The sequence below is a fragment of the Phanerochaete carnosa genome (genome assembly GCF_000300595.1).
Source record: "Phanerochaete carnosa HHB-10118-sp unplaced genomic scaffold PHACAscaffold_5, whole genome shotgun sequence".
Classification (NCBI taxonomy): domain Eukaryota; kingdom Fungi; phylum Basidiomycota; class Agaricomycetes; order Polyporales; family Phanerochaetaceae; genus Phanerochaete; species Phanerochaete carnosa.
In genome coordinates, this window is record NW_006767632.1 from 657,768 (window position 1) to 669,205 (window position 11,438).

General features: G+C 54.6%; 5 protein-coding genes and 1 non-coding gene across 6 annotated transcripts; 4 read left to right on the forward strand and 2 right to left on the reverse strand.

Moving 5' to 3' along the window:
* Positions 1–344: 344 nt before the first annotated feature.
* PHACADRAFT_255520 (uncharacterized protein) lies at positions 345–2,445 on the forward strand. The gene is made up of 11 exons (XM_007395403.1): positions 345–600; positions 656–703; positions 759–814; positions 867–888; positions 941–1,108; positions 1,161–1,315; positions 1,375–1,564; positions 1,621–1,753; positions 1,815–1,923; positions 1,978–2,165; positions 2,224–2,445. Exons 1-11 carry the CDS (start codon positions 379–381, stop codon positions 2,301–2,303), a joined length of 1,371 nt encoding a protein of 456 aa, XP_007395465.1. The 5' UTR covers positions 345–378; the 3' UTR covers positions 2,304–2,445.
* Positions 2,446–2,584: 139 nt separating this feature from the next.
* PHACADRAFT_173202 (uncharacterized protein) lies at positions 2,585–5,834 on the forward strand. The gene is made up of 7 exons (XM_007395404.1): positions 2,585–3,007; positions 3,061–3,299; positions 3,354–3,611; positions 3,660–3,681; positions 3,734–4,149; positions 4,205–4,460; positions 4,513–5,834. Exons 1-7 carry the CDS (start codon positions 2,645–2,647, stop codon positions 5,230–5,232), a joined length of 2,274 nt encoding a protein of 757 aa, XP_007395466.1. The 5' UTR covers positions 2,585–2,644; the 3' UTR covers positions 5,233–5,834.
* A 1,208-nt stretch (positions 5,835–7,042) lies between these two features.
* On the reverse strand, positions 7,043–7,954 carry PHACADRAFT_255525 (uncharacterized protein). The gene is made up of 2 exons (XM_007395405.1): positions 7,497–7,954; positions 7,043–7,441 (listed from the first exon to the last, which is right to left on the reverse strand). The coding sequence occupies exons 1-2, from the start codon at positions 7,884–7,886 to the stop codon at positions 7,061–7,063; spliced, it is 771 nt and encodes a 256-aa protein (XP_007395467.1). The 5' UTR covers positions 7,887–7,954; the 3' UTR covers positions 7,043–7,060.
* Positions 7,955–8,916: 962 nt separating this feature from the next.
* PHACADRAFT_t66 lies at positions 8,917–8,990 on the forward strand. The gene has a single exon. It is a non-coding gene; the product is annotated as a tRNA-Ile (tRNA).
* Positions 8,991–9,667: 677 nt separating this feature from the next.
* On the forward strand, positions 9,668–9,841 carry PHACADRAFT_95783 (uncharacterized protein; the record flags this gene model as incomplete). Its single annotated transcript, XM_007395406.1, has 1 exon — positions 9,668–9,841. A coding segment is annotated over one exon (174 nt), but the record flags the coding sequence as incomplete, so codon positions are not given.
* A 4-nt stretch (positions 9,842–9,845) lies between these two features.
* PHACADRAFT_120160 (uncharacterized protein) lies at positions 9,846–11,408 on the reverse strand. The gene is made up of 6 exons (XM_007395407.1): positions 10,994–11,408; positions 10,883–10,942; positions 10,744–10,825; positions 10,525–10,685; positions 10,139–10,466; positions 9,846–10,081 (listed from the first exon to the last, which is right to left on the reverse strand). The coding sequence occupies exons 1-6, from the start codon at positions 11,279–11,281 to the stop codon at positions 9,957–9,959; spliced, it is 1,044 nt and encodes a 347-aa protein (XP_007395469.1). The 5' UTR covers positions 11,282–11,408; the 3' UTR covers positions 9,846–9,956.
* Positions 11,409–11,438: the final 30 nt, after the last annotated feature.

Consider the following 11,438-nt stretch of genomic DNA (forward strand, 5'->3'; position numbering starts at 1 on the left):
TCATGCAGAACGCGGCAGAACGAATGAGACGGCCGCATATGCACGATGTCTGGGTCCCTTCGGCTCGATCGGGCGAAGCGGCGTCGCCACAAAGGTTTCGGATACGGCGCCCCTGCCAAATGGAGCTCCTCTGGGGTCCGCCCCGACCGCGGCAGGTGGCCTCGTTGGCTCGGAAGAGGCTCGGCAGGCTCTTCCGCGGAGTAGCAGGCGTGTTTCACGGCCGGGGGCTTAAACAGCCGTGCGCACAGTGCGCACCTGTTATACGGCTCACGGAGAGCGAGTTCCGCGGACGTTTATTAGCAGCACTTGCATAGGGCTGGGCCTCCCGGCTTCCTCACTCGTCCGCTGTGCTCCCTCTCGACACGCGTGAGCTAGACCATGCTGGGCACCGATCCTGAGCCCCCGAGCTCACTCCCCGAGCGCGGCGACGATGAGAAGACTGTGCGCGGTGAGCAGCTGGAGCCTGCGTACGGGGCGAAGAAGTGCGAGGAGGACGGCGTATGCTCGGATGAGGTCCAAACGCGCGACAATGTGGTCGGGGCATCCGCAGACGACGACTTTCCTGACGGCGGCCTCAGGGCATGGATGGTCGTCCTCGGTGTGAGTACTTCGTGTTTCGTTTAGTGGTTGGGTCTGGGCTGATTATTGCGTGAAGTGTGCGCTGGGCAATGCATCCACGTTTGGCTACGTCAATGCTTGGGGAGTGTGTAGCCTTCAATCGAGCCATCCATGGTGCTCTACTGACCAAATTGTTGCAGATCTTCCAGACATATTACCAGCAGACGCTTCTGAAAGACTCATCGCCTTCAACAATGTCAGTACACCCATACTTGCACGGCACACCATCATCTTCTGATAAAATGCAGAGCATGGATAGGCTCCATACAGGCGCGTGCTGCTTTGAACCCGAGCCGTAGCGGCACCTGACCGCCATATGCAGTACGCCTTTACGTTCATGCCCGGGCTCTTTATGGGTCAGCTCTTCGACCGAGGATATCTCAAAATGCCGCTGCTGTTCTCTTCCATTGGACTCGTTGTATGCACTTTATTGGTCGCGCAATGCAAGGTCTATTGGCAGTTTCTTCTCTGCCAAGGCTTTGCCGTTGGGGTACGTACTTCGGCCAGTTGGCTCGGATGCTGGGCTGACTTTCTATTGGTAGCTGTTTTCGGGATTTGCGTTTGGACCGCTAGTCGCCGTCGCGGCACATTGGTTCAGGCGGAGAAAAGGACTGGCGTTAGGCTTTCTTGCCCTGGGCTCAAGCATCGGAGGCTCAGTGTTTCCCGTCGCCATCCACAACCTCATAGGTGCTGTGGGGTGCGCTATGATCCCTAAACTTACCCTGGTGTATAGGTGCTGACTGCTTACGCATATAGATTCCAATGGACAATGCGCATTGTTGCCTTAATTCTGTTCTGTCTTCTAACTGTAACTTTTCTCACGATCGAGCGTCGCCTACCGCCGAAACCAGATCCCGGTCCAATAATCAATGTGCAGGAGTTCCGTTCTGTGCCGTACACGGTCTACTGCCTGTCGGGATTCGTGACCTTTCTTGGTCTGTACACGGTGAGGATGCCCCGTGAATAATCTCGCTCCAATCTCTCATGAATTATTCTTGCCAGATGTTGACATATATCAACGTCAGCGCGGAGTTCGTTGGCGTTGACCCGAACTTTGCGGTCTACCTAGTGTCAATCGCCAATGCGGGTTCAGCAGCTGGTCGCGTGCTCACCGGACTCCTTGCAGATCGCTATGGTACGACGATGATGTGCAGCTCGCAAGTGTTAGCTGATCTTGGCTCGGTTTCACAATTTAGGACCTCTCAATATCATGATACCAGCGACGCTCTTTGCTGGAGTTACGACGTACATCTGGCCTTTCATCACGACAAAAGGAGCATATATTGTCCTCGGCTTAGCGAACGGGTTGGTCAAATAATTTTCCATGCGAAAGCGGTCATCTAACGAGATTACTTGCAGCATCTTCATTGGATCATACGCATCCATGCTGACTGCTCCTCTGTGGGGTATGGGCTCGACGCATACTGTAGGCCTTCGAGTAGGAATGTTTTTCAGCATCATCGCGCTTGGTGCGCTAGCAGGTCCACCAATATCTGGCGCCATTAACGATGCCACTGGTGGGTATAAGGCGGTTGGCTACTACGCCGGTGCGTCGTCTCGTTTTCTTGCGAAGGTTTACCCTGACGGGCGAACCTTCGTTCTCAGGCACCTCGATTATGTGTGCAGTCGCATGCTTAATCGTCTCCAGACAACTGATTCTGCGACGGATCTGGGGGAAGGTGTAATAGAGTTGGACAGCCTCATGGTCAAGGACCGCCGTCCACGGCACAGCGATGCTATCCTCACAGCAGCAATTGACGCTTCAAATCCTATGCATAGTCGCACGTTGCATGCTGTACCACACAATTACAGTGCCACTTTACACCGTTTTGACTGTGCGCGAGTCTGGCAAGGCAGCTGAGATGACTTGTCCAAGAGTCTAGAGTCTAGCTGAGCAGAACAGACGCCCGTGCGGAACCGAATAGTACCGCGCGGCGTCATTGAAATAGTCGCCACCGCATACCTTACTCGTACAACTTTGAACTACCCAGCATCCTGAGTCCGCGTACCTTTTGCATAATCGGACATGGCCGCGCAAGTCGACACCCAGACCCAGACCCGTGGTACGGCCCAGCGCGGTCGGCGGATGAATCGTGGTCGTGGCGGAAACAGAGGAGGGCGCGGAGGGAAGATTGCGAAAGGACAGGCGGAGGGCCCTGCAAGTCCTGAGGCGAAGGAGCCTGAGGTCGTGCAGGAGGAAGGAAAGGAAGAGGCTAAGGCCAACGACCAAGCTGAGAATGCTAGCGGCGATGTCGACGACGCGGTCTGCTGGATTTGCGCGGAGCCGGTCAAGTACTATGCTCTGTCCGAGTGTGGACACCGGACCTGCCATGTCTGCGCACTTCGTTTGCGTGCGTTGTACAAGAAGACAGAGTGTACCTTCTGCAAGGCAAGTGGTGTGCTGCAATTGTGATCATTGGGAATCTCATCCGCGCTTTGCAGGAGCCACAAAACACCATGGTCTTCACCATGTCCCCGGATGCACCATGGTCGTCCTACGACCTCTCTGATATGCCATACAAGGATGCGAAGCTCAACATCTCATTTGAGGCGCAAGAGATGATGGAGGACAGCCTGGTCCTCTTGCGCTTCAACTGCCCTGACCCACAATGCGACTACATCGGCAATGGGTGGAGCGATCTGAAGCTTCATACGCGGGGGACGCATGGAAAGGTTATGTGGTACGTCTATGACTTTGTTCTCGTCTGTACACAGCCATCTAATCGAGAATCTAGCGATCTGTGCATACGCTTCAAGAAGATTTTCGCGCATGAGCACGTACTGTACAACCCCGGCCAGCTCCCTATCCATCTGCCTTCGTTGCAGAGAGGAAATCGTCAAAGCGGAAAAAAGGACAAGATCGAAGGCGGGGTGCATCCCCTTTGCGAATTCTGTCGCGAATGCTTGTTCAGCGAGGACGAAATGTTCAAACACATGCGTGAAAAGCACGAAGAATGCTTCATTTGTAAGCGCAACGAAGTTAGAGACCAATAGTAAGTATGACATCCGAAACGAGACACCGAATGCTAATGGTCATCTAGCTTTAGAAACTGGGAAGCACTGGTGAGTAGAACGCGCCTTTGGCGGAAGCGCAGACTGTTAGCTCGCGAGATAGGAACAACACTTCCAGCAAGCCCACTACCCATGCACCTACGCTTCCTGTCAAGCACAGAAGTTCGTCGTTTTCGGCTCTGCGCTCGACCTCAAGGCACACATGGTCGAAGTGCATGGCTCCGACATGTCTTCTCGGGATATGAAGGACGCACGACGCATACAGGCCGATTTTGAGTTCGAGGAAGTCAGCGCGGGTGGAAGACGAGGAAGACACGATCGCGGCGACAGAGAGCGTGAACGAGAGCCACCACCACATGTGGGCTCCTCGAGAGCCAACACAGCTGGCGCAAGGCGCAGAGAAGCATTCGGAGGTAACCTTACCACTGAAAGCGGACCTGGTGTTCCCAATGACGGCGTGAACCACTCAGTAAGCCGTCGACAGAGCCCTTCACCAGACATGGACCCTGCGCTCGCGGAGTATGTCTTCTGTGTCTTGGCCCATACACGATCCTTACTAAGACGGGCTACGCAGGCGTTACTCAGCACTCTTTGCTCGTGTCAGCTCAGTCGCGCCCAATCCCAATGGTGCTATCCCCGCTGTCAAGGCTGCCATCCGATCGTACCGCGCTAACGAGTCGGCTGCCCGGGACCTCATCTCCACAATTTGGAATATCTCTGACAACAACCTCGAGGGCACTGCGGGTGTGATCAATGCCCTTGTGGAGTTCATTGAAGAGGAAGACAAGAAGAAGGATCTCTTGCAAGCGTGGAACGGGTTCAAAATCGAAGTGAGCGACCCAGTTCCATGCTTACGGCTACTATAACTGACTTTCACAAAAGCAACGCAATCAGTTCCCTGAGCTGGTCCCCTCCGAATCAGGGTCGCAATGGGCCGGCATCACAAGTGGACGACTGCTCAACGCGAAGCAGTCGACAGCCTCTCGATCTCGTGCTCAGTCTTCTGTACAAGTCCTCGATCGGGTGGCGCGCGCTGCAGCATCGTCCTCTACGAGGCTTGTTCCTGGGTCGGGAAGGCCAGCTGCATCAGCACCAGCGTCCGCGGCGCCTGCCTTCCCACCTCTTGGCTTCCCACCTCTCGCTCCCGGGGCCAGTGCAGTGAGTGCACTAGCTCCGAAAGGACAGGGTCAGCGTAACACACCCTGGGCTGGCTCGTCTGCTGCAGCGGCTGCGGCTTCGTCCAGCGGGGCCTCGGTCATTCGTGGCCCGACGTCTGTCCCTGGGCCCGCCGCACGCTCAGGCAAGGCCCCGCCGCCACCCAACCTCTCGAAGGCGGCATTCCCCGAGCTCCCGTCGGCTTCGGCGGCGCGCGTGCCCAAGGCCGCAGTAGGCGGCAACAAATCGTTGCAGAATATTCTGGGTACTTCGACGCCGTCAACACCTGTCTGGGAGAAGGCTCCTGTGAACTCAAGTGGTACAGGCCCGTCTCCTGAGACGGCTGCGTCTGAGTCTGCGCAAGAGAACGGTAATACTGGGAAAGGGAAGAAGGGTAAGGGGAAGCAGAAGCAGACTTTGTTCACTTTGGGCTCGTTCCCGACTTAAGTGTGGACTGCACGTGTATGACAAGAGGAATAACCTTGTATTCCGTAAAGATCTGGTATAGACACGCCTGTATCGTCGCTCGCCATCCCGTATGGCCGCCGTAATAGAGATATGTACCGGCGGTCATGTTCCATACGAGAGAGTTAGCAGTATGTCGCCAAAGCGCACACGTGACACTCGCACAATCGTGCTTTGTTTTAGACTCGTCGTCATCCTACAGCCGAGCGAGGCGGTCTTGTAGACTAAACCGTGTAGATGGTAAGGGCAGGAGTACCGCTGCCAACAGTGGAAGCCTTAGAGCTGATACAGAACTCAGTTGTTAGCGACGCACCTGTGTATTCCTCAACCCCATCACTGAGTCTTCATGAAGTTCTGCTCTCTTATACGCAGTCTATTCTCTTTCCGCATGCGACACTTCTCGGCCTTGCCTCCGGGCCCATCATCGGGCAGCTGCGTCGGCTCGAGTAGCGTCCACAACCAGTCCGGATACGCGTCGTCAGGCAACGCGGTGACCGGCATCTGACCTTTCTTCCAGTTCAAACCGGCGAGGGTGGTGCCTTCGGCGCAACACGACTTCGCCGGGGCTGAGGCAGGATGCGTTCCGAGCCCAATGAGCAATTGTGGTTCGTGGACGTCGGGATGACGCTACGTACCGAGAACATCGTCCGGAGCTGCCTGCGCTAGTGGTGCAGCACCTGCTGCATCCGCTTTAGCAGCATAGAACCTGCATGGCCGCAGGCAGGCGGCCAGCAGTCGCGGTCGTGGTAGCGTGCGGAGAAGCATTGGGCGTGACAGGACTGTACGTGACCGCAACATTTGACGGTTTGTGACTGGCGTGACAGAGAATTACCGCACGAACGTACGACGGTTCGCCGCCCCATCCCGCCCGGCAGTCGGTGTGACGCGTGGGTGGCACTGTTGACCATGGATGTAGGCTAGGGCAGCTGGCATATCCACATTTCTCTACGTACACTACGCTAAAAACGATTGCAACACATCGGGAAGCTCGAAAGCCTTGTCGGGAAGAAATAAAAGCTGCCTAACGCTCTCAACAAATATATATCCACCAGCCAGTGGATAGAATACGAGACACAAATAGAAGATCCACCGCGAGATACGGTGTCCAAGAGAGCCTTCTCGTACGATCCGGGAGACGGCGGAATACTGGAAGAATGCGATTCCAAGGATAATGAGGGCGACCGCAGCGTATCGCCAAAGACTACGCTCAATAAGCGTAGGGAACTGTGCGTCCCATGCCACCAAGTGGACGACGCCGTATGCGGTCGCGATTGCCAGTGAGACGACGGGCCACCACGCCGTTTCGCCGCGCTCCAATACAGACATCTGCAGGCCGCCGTGTCTTGAAACGAGTCGGGGCGGCCGCAGTCCAGCCTGGGTATCTTCCCATCTCCCCAATCTCAAGCCTCGTGCGAACAGCGCCCAACGGTCCATGTCTTCACGGCTCAATGACACAGGGTCGTCTTTCCGGCGTGGGCGATTGTATCACGGAAGATTTTTGCGCCCAAAAACCCTGCGATGACGTGAGTCGGGCTCCCTCCCCATGATCTCGAAATGATAGCCTTCAATGATGAATGACTCCCCGGGTCTGGAAGTCGCGTGGCAAGTCCGGGGGTGTCTGATGGCGAGTCATCTCAGCAGGGGCTGGAGAGACCTTGAGATACGATGATTCGCTGTCGCATACTAGGCACCATATAAGCCCCACAATGTAGTCTTTGTGGGCAGGGCTCGTAAAGAGCATGTACGCTGCGAGCTCGTCGGCAGGCTCTTTGGTGATGAGAGTCGGTTCTTGCACGTCGAATGGCTTTTTCTACCATATGATGCACGTCATAACGGTGCAGAGCGCGTGTGCCACGGTTGTGACCTCGAGCAGGCTGAGCGGAAGCGATTGGAAAAGGCGAGCGGCGCAAGAGACGCAGAAGCAGAGCAACTGCAGCATGAGCAACGCCTTTGCTAGGGCGTCAGACCGACACTTGTTCCAGATTTCGTCTTCGGTGAGGTCTGGGAGAAGGTCGGGTGCGAACTCCAGGATGAAGCGAAGACCGCTCAGTGGGAGCGCGAGGCGTCTCTCTTCTCCACCGATCGATGTCTTCAGCGCGAAACCACCCATGACACCGTAGAAAGCATGTGTAAGCGTCCACGGGTGATTGCGAGAGGGTTGCTCTTTTTCCGGGGGAGCATCGGACGAGGTCTGAAAGACTACATGAAGCCCAACTCGACTATTTGGACGGACAAAGAATATATACCTCATGGCAATCCGCCAATGATACACTTTCCTCCGTGTGCTCTGGGGTCTTCGTTACGTAGAATGCCTGCTTATGGAGATGAGTCACTGGCTCGACGGACGATGCGAACGCCCTACCCTGTGTCGCACTGGGGAGCCCGCCGAAGAAACCTGCGATGCTCTGGGACGGCTGCGCGTCTGTCGAGGCTTGAAAACCAGAAACCTCCGGGCTTCCCCGAGCAGGACGTGGGCACGCCACAGCTAACAGCATGCGACGTAGAGTAGCAGATCCGGGGCGACCAGCCCTGTGATGAGCCAGCCAATTTTGTTGATGATGGACCATCTGGTCCATTGCAATGGCACGTCGACGTGCACCGCGCTCCAGACGCAGATGACGAGCGTCGAGAAGCATGTTGTGACGATGTCGAAGGTCCCTCGGACGTCGGGATTGGGTCACCAAGTGGCTCAGGATCTGTAGGTCTGTAATGGACTTCAGCGAACTGGGAGGTGTCGTTCATCTTGAATAAAGCGTCAGGGCAGCGGATGCACTTACAGGCTATGGCCAGAGTTATATATCGGAAGTTTCTTTCCACATTCATGATGAACGCCTTCCATGGAGTTCAGGGAGCTCCCAGTTGGCTCTCATAAGCCTCACGGCGGCCTTTTCAACGGAGCTTAACTCCTAACACGAGATCTAAGCACTCACGGGAGTCCAGACGAGCATCCATGAAAAGTAAGAAATGTTGCCGGGTAGTGGGGTTAGCACAGCCTGCACAACTTCCAAGCATGCCAGCGGCAAAGTCAAGGTTCTGATAGGTCTCTTCATTGGCCTACAGTTGTTCACCGTCAGAACATGTGGGTACTGCACATGGGTACAGTGCTGCCTGACCTGATACTAATCCCGCCACATATTGAACCCTTTCCCGACCTTACTCTAAATTGACCCGCACCAAGTCACTATTATCGAGATGCCGTATTGAGGAGGCCCGGGCAAGCGTCTTTGACTCGTTACGTCCTGAAGCAGAAGACTCGAAGGCAAGTGCCAAAAGTCTGGGAAGCATGTTCATGAGAAGTAGTAGTCCGCAGTGAGCTGTGATTTGGGCTTGAAGATGGATGCATGGCTGCCAGACTGTTCAAATTATTGACAAGTCGCCACTAAGTACACATGCCGCTTAATCGCAAGTGTTGTGCGAGTACTTTGTGGCGCTTCCGCCGCGTTTAAACAACTTCCCACGCCAAGACTACAGTCATCGAGTCATCACAAATGCTCATTTACCTATGTTACATCACAACGATCGGCCGCCGTTGGCAGTGAGTTGAGGGTGAAAAAGACGAACGGATCGAGCTGTATACGAGGAGACTGCACAGCTTGATCATCCACTAGGTCACGATTGAAGCTAAGTAAATAGAATGTAATATTGAGATTAAGGGTTTGTATCAACGGCCGACTAGCTCAGTTGGTTAGAGCGTGGTGCTAATAACGCCAAGGTCGTCGGTTCGACCCCGGCGTTGGCCACTTTTTTCTTCCCCGTTCGTGGACGGGACTCAGGACTCCAGGAGTCATAAGTTATAACTTGGAGGGATCGATTCAAATTTCGAACTTCATTTCTAAAAGCGGGTCCAAAAAGCATTATGAAACTTGGCCAGGAGCTTGCGCAAGCTGGTTGTCTAGACTTGGCAGCAACTATCAAAGATGTCACCGACACTAAAAGCCGAGTCTTAGAGATGCACGGACGCGTTTGGGATGTCTTGAGGTTTGGGTGCCAACGCAGATAGAGTAATTATGGTTTGCCTACCTGCCCTGCCCTGCCACTCCCACCGATCCCTCGGACAGCCCGAAATCGAGATTATAGCTGGTCAAGCACCTGTTGTCACAGACGACAGGTCCCAGTTCCCGTTCGCGGCACTTCGCGCGTTTCTGACTCTCTACGAACGCGCCCAACCCTCCGGCGTACAGGTCTCCGTCTATCGACACTGCTACCACCGATGCTACCCGACGAACTCCCGCGCTGCAGCAAGTGCGGGTCCCTCGCGAGGAGGACTGGATTTGATTTGGCGAAGCGGCTACGCATACGGACGAGATCTCCACGAAAGTGGTAGGAGCGGACTTACAGTGCATTGTCATTGAGACTAGTGCCATGGTGTTATTCGGATATCGGCATCTAGTTCATTAACACTGATGACACGGCGGAGCAGATTCATCCTGCGGCAAAGTTCGTGGTGACGGTGCAGGAGCATGGTGGGAAAGTTGACATCTTCAAATTCGAGCACACGAAAGGGGACGGTACTTCCGACTTTCTGTTCTTGGATCCGTGCGAGAAGCTCTTGCCGGCGGCACTTGGTATCCCTGCGTCAATAGCTGCTTAGAGCTCGAAGAGATTCCAAGATGTAATAATGGGTAGATTTTCGTCCCACAGCTTATCTAGCGAATGTAAATGTAGTTCGTCAGCACGTAAGGATAATGCAATATCACGCAGTCATTTTACAATCCCTCGTCACCAAGTTTCCCAATCTCCAGTGTGACGGGACAATGGTCCGATGCGCCGTAGATCTCGCTTCGAATCTCGCACATGTCGACCTTTTCGAGCAGTCTCTCACTGACCACGACTGGAGGACAAGCAGATAGTTAGCACACGATGTTCGTTGCGCCAAAGGAGCACGTACAGTGATCCAGGCGCCATCCAACGCCCTTTGACCGGCAGTTCTGGCGGTACGAGAAATAGGTGTAGTGCCGTAATTTGGGGTGTAGGTGCCTCCAGACGTCGATCATCTTCTTCTGCCCTTCTTCCTCAGGCCCGAGGACGCGTTTGAACGCAGATGTCTCATCTTCAGTGTAACCCGGCGTTTTGTTCCAGTTCGGCTTGGGATTGGCGAGGTCGAGCTCCGTGGGCGCGACGTTCAGGTCACCCGTCCAGATCACGGGTTTTTTCGCATCAAGAGAATGAATGTACGCGTGGAAGTGCTTATTCCATGTTCTCTTCTCAGGAAGCGTCTGTAGAGACGGACATGAGCCAGGCCCAAAGGTGAGAGCTAGATGGCGCGAAAGGCACCTTGAGACCTGTACCAGCATTCACGACGTATGTGCCTACAACGTATACGTTCTCGAACTCCAGCGTGAGGATCCGACCCCTCACGTGCTCCGGATCCGGATGGCCAGGTAGAGTGTAGTCCACAGATAGAGGCTTGACTTTACACAGAATGGCGGTTCCAGCTAGAAGACGAGCACCACTGAGTCCAAGCTAAGTCACGATACAGAGTATCACACGCACAGTAAGTCTTCTTCGCCGATATCGACCAGTACCGGTGCGGGTAGCGTTTCGTCAAGAGAGGGTCGGCAGGACTATCGTTGACCTATGGAAATGACTACGGTCAGCGAATGCATGTTTGAGCCATTTTGAAGGAGCTTACCTTTGTCTCGGTCAGAATGAGCACATCAGCGTCTTCCGCCTCAACGTAATACTTAAAGCCCTACATGTGGCATTAGCACCAAATAACTGCTCTACAGAACATTGAATGCACCTTCTTCGAGCTTGCAGCCAGCCCACATATGTTCCACGTCGCAATCCGGATCGAGTCCGCCTTCTTCGGTGGGAACTGTACGTTTACGGGAATGGTCTTGTTGGTAGGCTGCCCGTTCGGCGCAAGATTTGCTCCATCCTTTGACTCTTCCACTGTCGCATCCGTCTTTGCCTTCTTGAATGCCGCAGCCTCCGAACTAGCTGTTGCACCCTCGTCCTCTTCCGCTTTGCGTTTCGCGGAGGCTGTCGATGACTCGGCCTTGGTCGTTGCAATTCGTTTCGGTGGCATCGTCACGAGAGTTTTGGGAAATGTCTGAGAGCCAAGGACAATCTTTGACAGAAAGGCGGCAGGCGAATGTCTAAACAATGGCGCGAAGGATGTACGTGCTGCTGTGTGTACGCGACGGAAGAGAGCGAGCATGAACCAAGCGTCTAATATACTACGC